The sequence below is a fragment of the Scomber scombrus genome, chromosome 16, assembly GCF_963691925.1.
Source record: "Scomber scombrus chromosome 16, fScoSco1.1, whole genome shotgun sequence".
Classification (NCBI taxonomy): Eukaryota; Metazoa; Chordata; class Actinopteri; order Scombriformes; family Scombridae; genus Scomber; species Scomber scombrus.
Genome location: NC_084985.1, coordinates 224,733 through 241,725, shown reverse-complemented (window position 1 = coordinate 241,725; position 16,993 = coordinate 224,733). Strand labels below are relative to the sequence as shown.

The 16,993-nt window shown below is 49.6% G+C and overlaps 1 protein-coding gene across 1 annotated transcript in view; it reads left to right on the top strand.

Annotated features, from left to right (window-relative positions):
- rims2b (regulating synaptic membrane exocytosis 2b) overlaps positions 1 to 16,993 on the top strand; it is a 38,932-nt gene that overhangs the window by 18,060 nt on the left and 3,879 nt on the right. The window contains 25 exon segments of the mRNA XM_062436321.1: positions 1,218 to 1,273; positions 1,726 to 1,845; positions 1,965 to 2,064; positions 3,141 to 3,264; positions 4,249 to 4,295; positions 4,528 to 4,601; positions 4,684 to 4,719; positions 4,938 to 5,068; positions 5,141 to 5,312; positions 8,496 to 8,619; positions 8,876 to 8,899; positions 9,997 to 10,065; positions 10,218 to 10,341; positions 10,498 to 10,605; positions 10,962 to 11,012; positions 11,513 to 11,563; positions 12,162 to 12,218; positions 12,220 to 12,452; positions 13,299 to 14,000; positions 14,095 to 14,136; positions 14,290 to 14,367; positions 15,486 to 15,505; positions 15,710 to 15,804; positions 15,973 to 16,107; positions 16,752 to 16,921. Coding sequence (XP_062292305.1) covers positions 1,218 to 1,273; positions 1,726 to 1,845; positions 1,965 to 2,064; positions 3,141 to 3,264; positions 4,249 to 4,295; positions 4,528 to 4,601; positions 4,684 to 4,719; positions 4,938 to 5,068; positions 5,141 to 5,312; positions 8,496 to 8,619; positions 8,876 to 8,899; positions 9,997 to 10,065; positions 10,218 to 10,341; positions 10,498 to 10,605; positions 10,962 to 11,012; positions 11,513 to 11,563; positions 12,162 to 12,218; positions 12,220 to 12,452; positions 13,299 to 14,000; positions 14,095 to 14,136; positions 14,290 to 14,367; positions 15,486 to 15,505; positions 15,710 to 15,804; positions 15,973 to 16,107; positions 16,752 to 16,921 — 2,943 coding nt within the window.

The window sequence follows — 16,993 nt, the reverse complement described above, 5'->3', positions numbered from 1 at the left end:
TAGAGGAGCTGATGGAGGAGCTGGTGGAGGAGCTGATAGAGGAGCTGATGGAGGAGCTGATAGAGGAGCTGATAGAGGAGCTGGTGGAGGAGCTAATAGAGGAGCTGATGGAGGAGCTGGTAGAGGAGCTGATGGAGGAGCTGGTGGAGGAGCTGGTGGAGGAGCTGATAGAGGAGCTGATAAAGGAGCTGATAGAGGAGCTGATAGAGGAGCTGATGGAGGAGCTGGTGGAGGAGCTGATAGAGGAGCTGATGGAGGAGCTGATAGAGGAGCTGATAGAGGAGCTGGTGGAGGAGCTAATAGAGGAGCTGATGGAGGAGCTGGTAGAGGAGCTGATAGAGGAGCTGATGGAGGAGCTGGTGGAGGAGCTGGTGGAGGAGCTGATAGAGGAGCTGATAAAGGAGCTGATAGAGGAGCTGATAGAGGAGCAGGTGCAGGAGCTGGGGGAGGAGCTGGTGGAGGAACTATCCATCCTACTCCATCCCTCTCCATTCTACTCCATCCTACTCCATCCCTCTCCATCCTACTCCATCCTTCTCCATCCCTCTCCATCCTACTCCATCCTACTCCATCCTACTCCATCCCTCTCCATCCTACTCCATCCCTCTCCATCCCTCTCCATCCTACTCCATCCCTCTCCATCCTGCTCCGTCCCTCTCCATCCTACTCCATCCCTCTCCATCCCTCTCCATCCTACTCCATCCCTCTCCATCCCTCTCCATCCTACTCCGTCCCTCTGCATCCTACTCCATCCTACTCCATCCTACTCCATCCCTCTCCATCCTACTCCATCCCTCTCCATCCCTCTCCATCCTACTCCATCCCTCTCCATCCTACTCCGTCCCTCTCCATCCTACTCCATCCCTCTCCATCCTACTCCATTCCTCTCCATCCCTCTCCATCCTACTCCATCCCTCTCCATCCTACTCCGTCCCTCTCCATCCTACTCCATCCCTCTCCATCCTACTCCATCCCTCTCCATCCTACTCCGTCCCTCTCCATCCTACTCCATCCCTCTCCATCCCTCTCCATCCTACTCCATCCCTCTCCATCCTACTCCATCCCTCTCCATCCCTCTACATCCTACTCCATCCCTCTCCATTCTACTCCATCCCTCTCCATCCCTCTACATCCTACTCCATCCCTCTCCATTCTACTCCTTCTATTAAGAAACGACCTCACTGACCTCTGACCTCTGCTCTGCTTGTTGCTAGGAGACATGGACAGCCAATGGTGGGATCCTGGATCCTGGCAAGGCGAGCCTGCGCTCATGGTAAGCCCCGCCCACCTCCACCTGTCTGTCTGTCTGTCTGTCTGTCCTCAACCTGTCTTTCTGTCTGTCTGTCTGTCTGTCTGTCCTCCACCTGTCTGTCTGTCTGTCCTCCACCTGTCTGTCCTCTACCTGTCTGTCTGTCTGTCTGTCGTCCACCTGTCTGTCCTCTACCTGTCTGTCTGTCTGTCAGTCCTCCACCTGTCTGTCTGTCTGTCCTCCACCTGTCTGACCTCTACCTGTCTGTCTGTCTGTCTGTCTGTCTGTCTGTCCTCCACCTGTCTGTCCTCTACCTGTCTGTCTGTCTGTCTGTCCTCCACCTGTCTGTCCTCTACCTGTCTGTCTGTCTGTCTGTCCTCCACCTGTCTGTCCTCCACCTGTCTGTCTGTCGCAAACTCAGAATCAAATTTTTGGATTAAAACAAATGGACTGAACTGTGTTTCCTGTTTCATCAGCAGGCGGTCACATGGCAGCCGTCCAAGGATGGGGAGCGTCTGATTGGTCGAATTCTGCTGAACAAGAGGATGAAGGATGGGACGGTTCCCGCGGATATGGGAGCTCTGCTGGGACTCAAGGTGAACTCCTCCTCCTCCTCCTCCTCCTCCTCCTCTTCCTCCTCTCCTCCTCCTCTTCCTCCTCCTCCTCATGTTACCTTCAGTGTGAGGTGCCTTGCTCATGGGCTGATTGTTCTCAGGTTGTCGGGGGAAAGATGACGGAGTCCGGTTGTCTCTGTGCTTTCATCACCAAAGTGAAGAGAGGAAGTCTGGCTGACACCGTGGGACACCTGAGGCCAGGTACACACACCTGAGGCCAAGTACACACACCTGAGGCCAGGTACACACACCTGAGGCCAAGTACACACACCTGAGGCCAAGTACACACACCTGAGGCCAAGTACACACACCTGAGGCCAGGTACACACACCTGAGGCCAAGTACACACACCTGAGGCCAGGTACACACACCTGAGGCCAAGTACACACACCTGAGGCCAAGTACACACACCTGAGGCCAAGTACACACACCTGAGGCCAGGTACACACACCTGAGGCCAGGTACACACACCTGAGGCCAGGTACACACACCTGAGGCCAAGTACACACACCTGAGGCCAGGTACACACACCTGAGGCCAGGTACACACACCTGAGGCCAAGTACACACACCTGAGGCCAGGTACACACACCTGAGGCCAAGTACACACACCTGAGGCCAAGTACACACACCTGAGGCCAGGTACACACACCTGAGGCCAAGTACACACACCTGAGGCCAGGTACACACACCTGAGGCCAGGTACACACACCTGAGGCCAAGTACACACACCTGAGGCCAGGTACACACACCTGAGGCCAGGTACACACACACCTGAGGCCAGGTACACACACCTAAGGCCAGGAACACACACCTGAGGCCAGGTACACACACACCTGAGGCCAGGTACACACACCTGAGGCCAAGTACACACACCTGATGCCAGGTACACACACCTGAGGCCAGGTACACACACCTGAGACCAGGTACACACACCTGAGGCCAGGTACACACACCTAAGGCCAGGAACACACACCTGAGGCCAGGTACACACACACCTGAGGCCAGGTACACACACCTGAGGCCAAGTACACACACCTGATGCCAGGTACACACACCTGAGGCCAGGTACACACACCTGAGGCCAGGTACACACACCTGAGACCAGGTACACACACCTGAGGCCAGGTACATACACCTGATGCCAGGTACACACACCTGAGGCCAGGTACACACACACCTGAGGAACCCAGTGGAACCCAGTGGAACCCTGAGGTCATGGTTCTGTTCCGACCACCTGAACGAACCTGTTGTTCAGCCTTGATCTCTGTAATTCAGGTGATCAGGTTCTGGAGTGGAACGGTCGGGTTCTTCAGGGAGCCTCATTCAACGAGGTCTACAACATCATCCTGGAGTCCAAACCAGAACCGCAGGTGGAGCTGGTGGTGTCTCGACCAATCAGGTGAGTCACCTGTCCGAACGTAGAACCAGAACATCTGCATGGGAGGATCCACTGCACATAGAACACATAGAACCATTCTTATCTCTGGGTCACATAGAACACATAGAACCATTCTTATCTGTTGGTCACGCTGTACATAGAACACATAGATCCGTTCTTATCTCTGGGTCACGCTGTACATAGAACATAGAACCGTTCTTATCTCTGGGTCACGCTGCACATAGAACATAGAACCGTTCTTATCTCTGGGTCACGCTGCACATAGAACATAGAACCGTTCTTATCTCTGGGTCACGCTGCACATAGAACATAGAACCGTTCTTATCTCTGGGTCACGCTGCACATAGAACACATAGAACACGTAGAACCGTTCTTATCTCTGGGTCACGCTGCACATAGAACATAGAACCGTTCTTATCTCTGGGTCACGCTGCACATAGAACACATAGAACACGTAGAACCGTTCTTATCTGCGGGTCATGCTGCACATAGAACACATAGAACCGTTCTTATCTCTGGGTCACATAGAACACAGAACCGTTCTTATCTCTGGGTCACGCTGCACAGAGAACACGTAGAACCGTTCTTATCTCTGGGTCACGCTGCACATAGAACATAGAACCGTTCTTATCTCTGGGTCACGCTGCACATAGAACACATAGAACCGTTCTTATCTCTGGGTCACATAGAACACATAGAACACGTAGAACCGTTCTTATCTCTGGGTCACATAGAACACATAGAACCGTTCTTATCTGCGGGTCACATAGAACACGTAGAACCGTTCTTATCTCTGGGTCACATAGAACACATAGAACCGTTCTTATCTGCGGGTCACATAGAACACGTAGAACCGTTCTTATCTCTGGGTCACATAGAACACATAGAACCGTTCTTATCTCTGGGTCACATTCTGTAGGCAGTCTGATGTCGTGTTCTGTCAGAACATGAAGGAACCTGATTGTTGTGTGTTTGGTTCCTCAGGGATGGTTCCAGAGCAGCAGACGGTTCCTACATCCAGCACGACTCCAGTGAGTTAATACAACAAACACAGTGTTCTCTCCTTCTTTCCTCCCCCTACCTTCCTCCCTCCTTCCTTTCCTTCCCCCCTTCCTTCCTTCCATGGGTCCTTCCTCCCTCCCTCCTTCTTTCCTTCCCTCCTCCATTCCTTCCTTGACTCGAGGACAACAGGAGGGTTAAACGCAGCAGAAACAGGAAGCTGAATAAACGATGACATCGTGGTTCTGTACGTTCTGTGTGCAGGTTCCAGTTCATTTGAGTCCCAGAAGCTCGGTCCGTCTCCCATGAGCACCGGCTTCCTGTCCGGACAGGTGTCTGTAAGTCTACCCACAATGCACTGCACTCCTCACAGCCAATCAGCTGTCGGTTAACAGCCGTCTCCATGGTGATGTGTTTCAGACTATGACCCGGCGCGCGCTGGTTCCCAGAGTCCAGGTACCGTAGAACACAGAGGAGTGAGATGTCTGTTCCTATCTCTGCTTGTAGTCTGTTTAGGGTTCTGCTTTGTAACATTGGTTCTATCGTGTTTGGGTTCTCCTGGCGCCTCCTAGGGTTTCCTCTGCTGTTCTGTAGGGTTCTGTAGGGTTCTCTTCCCGTAGTCTGGGGTTCCTCTACAGCTGCATTTGGTTCTGTTTTAAACTTGTTGTTTGCAGGTGAGGCTTTGGTTCGATAAAGTGGGTCATCAGCTGATCGTAACGGTTCTCGGAGCTAAAGAACTTCCTGTTCGAGACGACGGCCGACCGCGGAACCCGTATGTCAACATCTACTTCCTGCCGGACAGAAGGTAAGAGAACCAATCAGAACCCGTTGTGTCTGACCTGAGTGATGTTAGGTACTGAATAGAACTTCCCCACAGCGATAAGAGTAAGAGAAGGACGAAGACGGTGAAGAAGTCTGTAGAACCTCGGTGGAACCAGACCTTCATGTACTCTCCGGTCCACCTGCGGGAGTTCAGAGAACGGATGCTGGAGCTGACGGTCTGGGATCAGGCCCGGGTCCGAGAGGAGGAGAGCCAGTTCCTGGGAGAGGTTAGTGTAATGTTTTCAATGAAACACGTGAGAAAACTCTCTGTTGGCATGCTCAGCCATTTAATGCGTTTTCACAACCAGCTGTATACATTCTTCTTCTACGCTATATAACTGTACCACACAAGTAGAACTCAGAACTAGGCTGCCAACTAGTGGATGGAAGAGCTAATTGCTCCTATCATCACATTCCCCTTTCTTTAGAAGTTGACTTTACAAACCTAGTATTTATCCAGTACTCAGACTGCAAAACAGAATCTAACATAAACAACTTGATCCTGCAAAACACATTGTTAACAATAATCAAACAAGACATTTTCCTTTCTAACAATACAGTTAGTTTCTTGTTCAAAGGTTTAGTCTGTCAGGTGCTGTAACCCTCCGTGCAGACCTTCTCAGCACAGGTGATGTATTGGTCTGCTCAGCTGATACACTGCTATCTGTATCTGTAGCAGAAGGTGGTGGGTCAGCTGGCCTCCAATCCTCTCCCTCAGCTTGCAGTAACACTGCACCAATCCCATTTTTTGAAGAGTCTGTGGATATTTTTGTCTTTTTAGATGGGTCATAGTACACCAACACTGGCTCCGTAGTGAGTGTAGTTTTTAGCTGTGACCACTCCTTTTCATGACTGTCAGTCCACTTAAATTCACATCCATCATGCAGCAACTGCCTCAGGTGCACTGTTTTTGAAGACAGGTTAGGGATGAATTTGCCGATAAAGTTTATCATACCCAGTGCTCTCAACACACCTTTTTTATCTTCGGGGCGTGGCATCTCCAGTATCGCTTTCACCTTCTCTCTGTCCGGCTCAACACCTGCTCCAGACAACTTGTCTCCCAGAAAGGTGATTTCAGTCACTCCAAACTGACATTTAGCTCTATTCAGCTTTAGTCCATATTTCTGGATCCGTTGCAGCACTTTCATGAGTCTCTCATTATGCTGCTCGAGGGTGGACCCCCAAAGCACAATGTCATCGACGTACACCCGGACCCCTTCAAGGCCCTCTATGATGTGCTCCATAGTCCTGTGAAAGACCTCGGGAGCAGAGGAGATTCCAAAAGGCATCCTCTGAAAGGAGTAACGGCCAAAAGGAGTATTGAATGTGCAGTATTTAGTGCTGTCTTCATGTAGCTTCAGTTGCCAGAATCCTTGTGATGCATCCAGTTTACTGAAAAACCTTGCGCCTGTCATTTCACTTGTAATCTCATCCCTGGTTGGAATCTGGTAGTGCTCCCTCTTTATGTTGTCATTGAGATCTTTTGGATCCATGCACACACGTAAACCACCAGTCTGTTTTTTTTTTACACACACCATGGAGTTAACCCAGTCCGTGGGCTCCTCCACTTTCTTTATGACTCCCAGTGACGTCATTCGGTCGAGTTCCTTCTTTAGCTCGTCGCGCAGTGGTGCTGGAACACGTCGAGGTGCATGAACAACAGGCTTTGCATCCTCTTTTAACTGTATCTTGTAGATGAATGGTAAAACACCAAAGCCTTTAAAGATGTCTGGATACTGGTTTTACTATTAACTCCACACTGTTTGGTTCATTACTGTGGATGTGGTGCACTCTCTTCACCAAACCCAGTATTTCACATGCTCTATCACCTATTAGTGACTCGTGTCCCTCTGGTACAACAACAAACATGAGACTGTGCTCCTTTCCTTTGGCTCTTACTTTAAGTCTGCATGTGCCTGTGGTATGAATAGGCTGTCCATTGTAGGCTTTGAGCGGCTTGCGATTTGGGTGAATGTGCGGTCTTACTTTCATGTCCTTTATGTCATGCTCATTCACCAGGTTAGCCTTTGCTCCTGTGTCTAGTCTAAAGGTGACAACAGTTCCATTCACATGCAATGCCTCTACCCATGGGTCCTGCTCCACTCTGTGTATACTTGACTTATCCATCATGAATTCCTCCAGTGTCACCATGCCCACGAAGAATGTATCACAGAGAGCAGTTTCTTCCACCGTCCGTATACGTTCACTTTGGCTCCTTTTACCTTTGGAGAAGCATTGCTTTGCAAAATGATTTTGTCCTTTACACTTGTTGCAGACTTTTCCATATGCCGGGCACTGTTTTACTGAATGTCTGGTGCCACACCTTTTACAGTCAAAAGTCTCTGTGCCCCTTTGCCATTTAGCATACGCTGCTCTCGGTTTCTGTGTCCGGGTTGACACTACAGCTACTACTGCGTTGTCTGCATCCCTCGCTGTTACACTGAATGTTTTAGCATGTTGCTGGGCTAGCTCACTAGCGTGGCAAACTTTCACAGCTCCAGCAAGAGTTAATTCAGTCTCTCGCAGCAATCTTTCTCTGACTTTTATGTCCTTAATCCCAAACACAATCTGATCACGAAGCATTGAATCCTGTAGCACTCCAAAGTTACATGTTCGAGCTTTCAGCTTTAAGTCCGTCAAAAAAACATCAAAGCTCTCTGCCGGCTGTTGAATGCGTGACCGAAACACGTACCTTTCAAAAGTCTCATTTTTCTTAGGTGAACAGTGTTCATCAAACTTCTGTACAACTGTGTCGAACTTCTCCTTATCCTCACCATCGGCGTACACAAAAGTGTTGTACACTTCCACAGCCTGAGGTCCAGCGATGGTAAGAAGCAGTGCTACCTTCCGAGCGTCTGGCTTAGCATCCAGCCCGAGGGCCTGCAGGTACAGCACGAAACGCTGTTTGAAAGTTCGCCATTCACAGTCAACATTCCCGGTCCAATTCACAGCGTCAGGCGGCTTCACACTTTCCATGACTCCTGTAACTGGTCCACTCCTGGTACCATGTAATGTTTTCAATGAAACACGTGAGAAAACTCTCTGTTGGCATGCTCAGCCATTTAATGCGTTTTCACAACCAGCTGTATACATTCTTCTTCTACGCTATATAACTGTACCACACAAGTAGAACTCAGAACTAGGCTGCCAACTAGTGGATGGAAGAGCTAATTGCTCCTATCATCACAGTTAGAACACTCCTGGAGAACACAGAACCCAACATGTTCTAGATGTTCCTTATTTCCAGTCATATTGTCACTTTCTGACATTTTAGAGACTAAATTATTACAAAATAATTAATGAGAACATCGTTAAACGTTAACAATGAAATAAAGTTTAAATCTTCATGTTGGTTCTGAGCTGCCAAAGAACCGAAGCCGTGGAACCAAAACCCTGCGTTCTGTCTTCAGGTTCTGATCGAGATGGAGTCGGCTCTGCTGGACGATCAGCCTCACTGGTACAAACTGCAGCTGCAGAACGTCTCCCCCTACCTGCAGAGGAGAGGACTGCAGGCCGAGGCCAGGAGGCTGCAGAGTGAGACACACACACACACACACACACACACACACATATACACACACACACATATACACACACACACACACACACACACACACACACACATATACACACACACACACACACACACATATACACACACACACACATATACACACACACACACACATATACACACACACACACACACACACACAGACACACAAAACTGTCACGTTTTTAATTTCTTCTTCTGTTGTTTTGTTTTATTTTCTTCCCATGATGCTTTGCCACACAGGCCATTACTTTAACTCAGGTAAACGTGTTGATCAGAGCGTCCTCACAAAGATACACTGTGTGTGTATGTGTGAGTGTGAGTGTGAGTGTGAGTGTGAGTGTGTGTGTGTGTGTGTGTGTGTGTGTATGTGTGTGTGTGAGTGTGAGTGTGAGTGTGGGTGTGTGTATGTGTGTGTGTGTGTGTGTGTATGTGTGTGTGTGAGTGTGAGTGTGAGTGTGTGTGTGTGTATGTGTGTGTGTGAGTGTGAGTGTGTGTGTGTGTGTGTGTGTGTGTGTGTATGTGTGTGTGTGTGTGTGTATGTGTGTGTGTGAGTGTGAGTGTGTGTGTGTGTGTGTGTGTGTGTGTGTATGTGTGTGAGTGAGTGTGAGTGTGTGTGTGTGTGTGTGTGTGTGTGTGTGTGTGTGTGTGTGTGTGTGTGTGTGTGTGTGTGTGTGTGTGTGTGTGGCTAATGCTAACTACTATGATGGTTAGTGCAGGTTTACTGATTTAAAGACATTTTCTTGTCTCCTGACTCATACACTTTATTATATTTATTTATTTTAGTGGTTCTGGTGCAGAACTGATAGAACAGTCTCTGTGCAGAATATACTGGTTTATACTGGGAAGGGTTCTGGACTCTGGTAGGCTTGACTATGGTAGGCTGGACTCTGGTAGGCTGGACTCTGGTAGGCTGGACTCTAGTTGGCTGGACTCTGGTAGGCTGGACTATGGTAGGCTGGACTCTGGTAGGCTGGACTCTAGTTGGCTGGACTCTGGTAGGCTGGACTATGGTAGGCTGGACTCTGGTAGGCTGGACTCTGGTTGGCTGGACTCTGGTAGGCTGGACTCTGGTAGGCTGGACTATGGTAGGCTGGACTCTGGTAGGCTGGACTCTGGTTGGCTGGACTCTGGTAGGCTGGACTCTGGTAGGCTGGACTCTGGTAGGCTGGTTGGCTGGACTCTGGGTTCTGGACTCTGCACTGCTGAGGTTCTCCAGTAGTAAACACTGTTCTGTAGATTCAGGGAACAGGATCCTTTGGTTCTTGAAGGTTCTGGTCCAAACTTTGTCTAATTTTGTTCTGAAATGAAACTAAATAAAACTGAACTGGACCTGAACAGCTGCTGTGGTTCTGCAGGATCTCAGAGGATCAGCGACAGCGAGTTCTCCGACTACGACTGTGAGGACGGGATCGGCGTCATCGCAGGTGAGCCTTCTGTCCCATAATGCACTGCAGCGGGCCGCAGCCAGAACTCTCTGTCCCAGGATGCACTGCAGCGGGCCACAGCCAGAGCTCTCTGTCCCATGATGCACTGCAGCGGGCCGCAGCCAGAACTGATCTCTTCTTCTTCTCTTCAGACGGTCGGCTGAACAGCAGAGACTTCCACAGCTCCAGCCTCTCGGTCCCGGAGCAGGTGATGTCGTCCAATCACAACGCTCGATCCGACATGGTCCGGATGAGGTCACGATCGCCGAGCCAGAGGTGAGCCGCTACTGTCAGAATCGGGTTCCGCTGTCAGAACCTGGTTCTGCTTTCAGAACCGGGATCTGACAGCGCTCACTCTCACACAAACACACAAAGTGAAAAACAGCAGCCATCACTTCCTGACCTCTGACCTTTGCCTGACTTGGTTGCCAGCGGTAACACCCTGTACCCGTTGTACCGGGAGGACGCCGTGCGGCTGCTGCGAGGATCCAAAATGAGCCGAACGTTCTCTGACGCCGGCCAGTACAGCAGCCTGGAGAGGTAACCACGGCAACGCACCACACCTGACCTGGGTCACCTGACGACACCTGAGCCAATCAGCTCACTGTCTAGTACTGGTTGTAGTACTAGCTGTACCGGTTGTAGTACTAGCTGTGCCGGTCGTAGTACTAGCTGTGCCGGTCGTAGTACTAGCTGTACCGGTCGTAGTACTAGCTTTACTGGTTGTAGTACTAGCTGTGCCGGTCGTAGTACTAGCTTTACTGGTTGTAGTACTAGCTGTGCCGGTCGTAGTACTAGCTTTACTGGTTGTAGTACTAGCTGTGCCGGTCGTAGTACTAGCTTTACTGGTTGTAGTACTAGCTGTTGTACTGGTCTGACTGGGTCTCTATGTTCAGGAGGTCTTCGAGGAGAATGTCTGTCGCCAACTCTTTGGATTCATACGACAGGTACTACAAGTAGTAGTAGTAGTACTACAAGTAGTAGTAGTAGTAGTAGTACAAGTAGAAGTACTACCAGCAGTAGTAGTAGTAGTAGAAGAAGTACTACAAGTAGTAGTAGTAGTAGTAGTAAAAGTACTACAGTAGTAGTAGTACTACTAGAAGTACTACCAGCAGTAGTAGTAGTACTAGTAGAAGTACTACCAGCAGTAGTAGTAGTACTAGTAGTAGTACTACCTGCAGTAGTAGTAGTACTAGTAGAAGTACTACCTGCAGTAGTAGTAGTACTAGTAGAAGTACTACCAGCAGTAGTAGTAGTACTAGTAGTAGTACTACGTGCAGTAGTAGTAGTACTAGTAGAAGTACTACCAGCAGTAGTAATACTAGTAGTAGTACTACCAGCAGTAGTAGTAGTACTAGTAGAAGTACTACCAGCAGTAGTAGTAGTACTAGTAGAAGTACTACCAGCAGTACTAGTACCTGACCTCAGTGTGTACTTTCTCTGTAAGATACTTTAACGGGCCGAACCACATGATGAACGGGAACTGTGAGGACTACAGGTGAGCCCCGGGGCTGATGGGTAATGTAGTGACATACAATATGAACACTTTATTCTGAAAGGATTCATTTCCTGCTGACCAAATCCAGCAGTGAAAAACCTTAAATGGAGTTTATATCAGAGGACTCCAGACAGCAACACCTAGTCTGCATGATTATGAGTTTTGGTCTCACAGTTTTTCTGCATTAACATTTTAACACCTGTTTAAACTTAAAACGCTTACATCAGTTAAAATGTTGATGAGTAAATTGCTCTGCAATTCTGCAGGATTCAGACAATGAGCGAAATAGAAAATGTTTTACATAAAGTACAAATCCCAGTGAATATGAGTCCAGTCTGTCAGGCTGCAGGGTTGATGACATGAGATTAAACCACTTTCATCAGTTATGAACTTTATAACATCCTCGCTGCTCATCATGTGGCGCCTCCTAGTGGCAGAATATCACAGGACTGCTCGCTGTTTGCAGCTCAGATGTAACATTGGTTACAGAAGCTCCTTAGGTGCTAATGATCGTAATTAATATGGAAATATGGAAAAAAAAAAAAAAGAATTTTGGTTTTTGGACTCAAAGGTCGACTTGACGTCTTTCTGCTTCCAGCCAGGACTTCATCCCAGACTTCCCCTTCGAACCCGACGCCTTCGATGAGGAGCTGCTGAGGTAAAGAGAGAGAGCGTTTTGTTGCCTTTTTTTTTTCATTCATTTCATGAAGGAAGTTATAGAAGAAATCTGCTGGATCCTTTCACTGGAACATAAATCTAATCCTCTGACCTCTGACCTCTGACAGGGTGAACCCTCGATCCACCAACTCCAGTCCAACAGGAACGCCCGTCTGCAGCCGCCGAACTCGCCAGCTGCCAGCCGTCCCGCCCAGAGGAGCTCCGGACAGATGTACGTTATCAATCAATCTTTATTTATACAGAACAAAATAACAACAAAAGTCATCTCAAGGAACTTTACACACAGAGCAGGAGAACCGTTAACAGGAAGAAACCTCAAAGAGAACCGAGAGAGAAGCACACTCAGAACATTGAAAGCAGTGTTCTAGTAGGTTCATGAGGTTCTATGAGCTGGTAGCGCAGTGTTCTAGTAGGTTCATGAGGTTCTATGAGCTGGTAGCGCAGTGTTCTAGTAGGTTCATGAGGTTCTATGAGCTGGTAGCGCAGTGTTCTAGTAGGTTCATGAGGTTCTATGAGCTGGGAGCGCAGCGTTCTAGTAGGTTCATGAGGTTCTATGAGCTGGGAGCGCAGTGTTCTAGGTCCATACGGTTCTATGAGCTGGGAGCGCAGTGTTCTAGTAGGTTCATGAGGTTCTATGAGCTGGGAGCGCAGCGTTCTAGTAGGTTCATGAGGTTCTATGAGCTGGGAGCGCAGTGTTCTAGGTCCATAAGGTTCTATGAGCTCTTTCAGATATGACGGAGCCTGACCATTAAGAACTTTGAAATCGAGGAGAAGGATTTTAAATTCTATTCTAGATTTTACAGGAAGCTAAATGCAGTAATATGATCTTTCTAGTTTCTATCAGAACGTGTGCACATCAGTCTGTTACACACTATCAGACAGGTGTTTAACAGACTGAGATTCTGCTGCACCAATCACATCACATGACCACAGGTGTATTTCGTCAGGTCAACCGTCAGCAGAAGCAGAAAACTATCCATCTGATTGGTTACCTGTCCAGGTAATGTCACCTCATTCATCTCTCTGATCATCATTTCATTTCCTTTTTCTTCATCAGTTTTGACTTCGCCAACCCCAGAAGCACCAACCATCGCCCCCCCCATGCTGCATCATCAGGCCCCTCCCCCTGTCCACAAACCTGTCCCTCCTCCTGTCAATCATCAACCTCCTGCTATACGAATCCAAGCCCCACCTCATCCTGCCCCAGCACCTGCCCCAGCTCCTCCTGCCCCAGCTCCTGCACCTGCCCCAGTACCTGCCCCTGCACCTGCCCCTGCTCCTGCCCCTGCTCCTGCACCTGCCCCAGCTCCTCCTGCCCCAGCTCCTGCACCTGCCCCAGTACCTGCCCCAGCTCCTCCTGCCCCAGCCCCAGCTCCTCCTGCCCCAGCTCCTGCACCTGCCCCAGCTCCCGCCCCAGTTCCTGCACCTACCCCAGCTCCTCCTGCCCCAGCTCCTGCACCTGCCCCAGCTACTGCCCCAGCTCCTACACCTGCCCCAGCCCCTGCACCTGCCCCAGCCCCTGCACCTGCCCCAGCCCTTGCACCTGCCCCTGCCCCAGCACCTGCCCCTGCCCCAGCTCCAGCACCTGCCCCTGCCCCAGCACCTGCCCCTGCCCCAGCTCCAGCACCTGCCCCTGCACCTGCCCCTGCACCTGCACCTGCCCCAGTTCCAGCACCTGCTCCTGAACCTGCCCCAGCACCTGAACCTGCCCTGTCCCCTGCACCTAGCCCCGCCCCCTCACCAGCCCCGGAGACTCCAGGTGTGTACATCACAGGTGTAAATCAGTCAGTGTAGAGCATAGATTCATTCATTCATTCATTCATGTGTAACGATGATGTCATCACACCTGTCAGAGCCGGACAGACGCTCAGCGACACCTGGAGGGACCAGAAAAGGTAAGTCCTGGTCTCAGGAGGGTCTGATGATGTGTTCAGGTGTAAACTGATCAGGTGACTCAGTTTAATGCTGCAATATGATTGGTTTGATGTGTGAGGTCACTGAGTTCAGAAGGGTCACCTGATCACCTCTCTCTCTGTGCCATGACGCAGAGGTCACATGGGAGGACCAGCAGAAGAAGGCAGCCAATGGTATAGTACCACCTGTTAGCCACACCCACGTGCAGACAGGTAGCTCCTCCCCCTGTAGAACACTGAGTCACATGACCGTTAGAGGAAGTTAGATCAGGTGTGATGTTTGTGGATCATCAGTAACTGCACCGACACTGACACTCTGACTCACTGAGATAACACAGAGTCTGACTCACTGAGATAACACAGAGTCTGACTCACTGAGACAATACAGAGTCTGATTCACTGAGATAACACAGAGTCTGACTCACTGAGATAACACAGAGTCTGATTCACTGAGATAACACAGAGTCCGACTCACTGAGATAACACAGAGTCTGACTCACTGAGATAACACAGAGTCTGACTCACTGAGATAACACAGAGTCTGACTCACTGAGATAACACAGAGTCTGATTCACTGAGATAACACAGAGTCTGACTCACTGAGATAACACAGAGTCTGACTCACTGAGATAACACAGAGTCTGACTCACTGAGATAACACAGAGTCTGACTCACTGAGATAACACAGAGTCTGACTCACTGAGATAACACAGAGTCTGATTCACTGAGATTATACAGAGTCTGACTCACTGAGATAACACAGAGTCTGATTCACTGAGATAACACAGAGTCTGACTCACTGAGATAACACAGAGTCTGACTCACTGAGATAACACAGAGTCTGATTCACTGAGATAACACAGAGTCTGATTCACTGAGATAATACAGAGTCTGACTCACTGAGATAACACAGAGTCTGACTCACTGAGATAACACAGAGTCTGACTCACTGAGATAACACAGAGTCTGACTCACTGAGATAATACAGAGTCTGATTCACTGAGATAACACAGAGTCTGACTCACTGAGATAACACAGAGTCTGACTCACTGAGATAATACAGAGTCTGATTCACTGAGATAACACAGAGTCTGACTCACTGAGATAACACAGAGTCTGACTCACTGAGATAACACAGAGTCTGATTCACTGAGATAACACAGAGTCTGACTCACTGAGATAACACAGAGTCTGACTCACTGAGATAATACAGAGTCTGATTCACTGAGATAACACAGAGTCTGATTCACTGAGATAACACAGAGCAGTAAGTGACATCACTAAACTCATCAACTGTGACATCACTAACTCCTCCCTCTCTGTCTCCACAGGTGTGATGAAGGATCCAAAGGTGAGGTCACACATGACATCACTCACCTGTCTCACCTGTCTGTGTCTCACCTGTCTCTGTCTCACCTGTCTGTGTCTCACCTGTCTGTGTCTCACCTGTCTGTGTCTCACCTGTCTGTGTCTCACCTGTCTCACCTGTCTGTGTCTCACCTGTCTGTGTCTCACCTGTCTGTGCTTCACCTGTCTCACCTGTCTGTGTCTCCAGGTGAAGGACAGTTTGTCCTTTAAATCTTCAGACAGTGAGGTCAGCGACATGTTGGCCGTGTCCACCTCTGAAACCCGACCTGTCCGCAAGATCAGGTGAGTTTCCATGACAACCACACTCATCAATTCATAATGAGAGCGTTCGTTGTCATGGTTACTGTCAGATTTAATGTTTATATTAGCATACCGTGTTAACATGTTAGCATGTGTCACTCTTCATTCTGTCTGCATGCTGCCGCGCTCGCTGCTCATTGGCTGATGCAGTCGGGGGGAGGCTGTGGACGGCCAATCAGGGGAGCTGGGAACACAGGAAGTAGTAAAGGAGGCAGAGGGCGGAGCAACGCTGCTGAAGAGCGAATCAGTGGAGGAAGGAGAAGAGGAGGAGCCAGAGCCCCCAAAGTAAGAGACCAACCAATCAGATGCTCCGATGGACGACAGCAGGTCGTCATAGTAGCAGTAGTGACTCACCCTTCCTGTTAAACTCCTCCTCCCCCCGCCCCTCATGTGACTGACAGGTGTGTATCTAAGCCCCGCCCCTCATGTGACTGACAGGTGTGTATCTAAGCCCCGCCCCTCATGCAACTGGCAGGTGTGTATCTAAGCCCCGCCCCTCATGTGACTGACAGGTGTGTATCTAAGCCCCGCCCCTCATGCAACTGGCAGGTGTGTATCTAAGCCCCGCCCTTCAGGTAATTGACAGGTGTGTATCTAAGCCCGCCCCTCATGTGACTGACAGGTGTGTATCCAAGCCCCGCCCTTCAGGTGATTGACAGGTGTGTATCTAAGCCCCGCCCTTCAGGTGACTGACAGGTGTGTATCTAAGCCCCGCCCTTCAGGTGACTGACAGGTGTGTATCTAAGCCCTTCAGGTGATTGACAGGTGTGTATCTAAGCCCCGCCCTTCAGGTGATTGACAGGTGTGTATCTAAGCCCCGCCCTTCAGGTGACTGACAGGTGTGTAACTAAGCCCCGCCCTTCATGTGACTGACAGTTGTGTATCTAAGCCCCGCCCTTCAGGTGATTGACAGGTGTCTCCCCCTACAGGCCGGTGGCTCCTCTGCAGAAGTCTGCGAGCGTCGGCGGTGAGATCTGCTCGCTGGGACGAAACGACGACGACGACGACGAAAAGAAGCGACGATCCAGTTTCGGAGCTCGGATGATGGGAATGGTCGGACTGGGATCGAAGAGCCAAAGCTCCCAGCTCAATCCTGAGGGTCAGTCCCAGTATACCCAGTAACACCCATTAACATCCATTACCATCCAGTAACACCCAGTATACCCAGTTA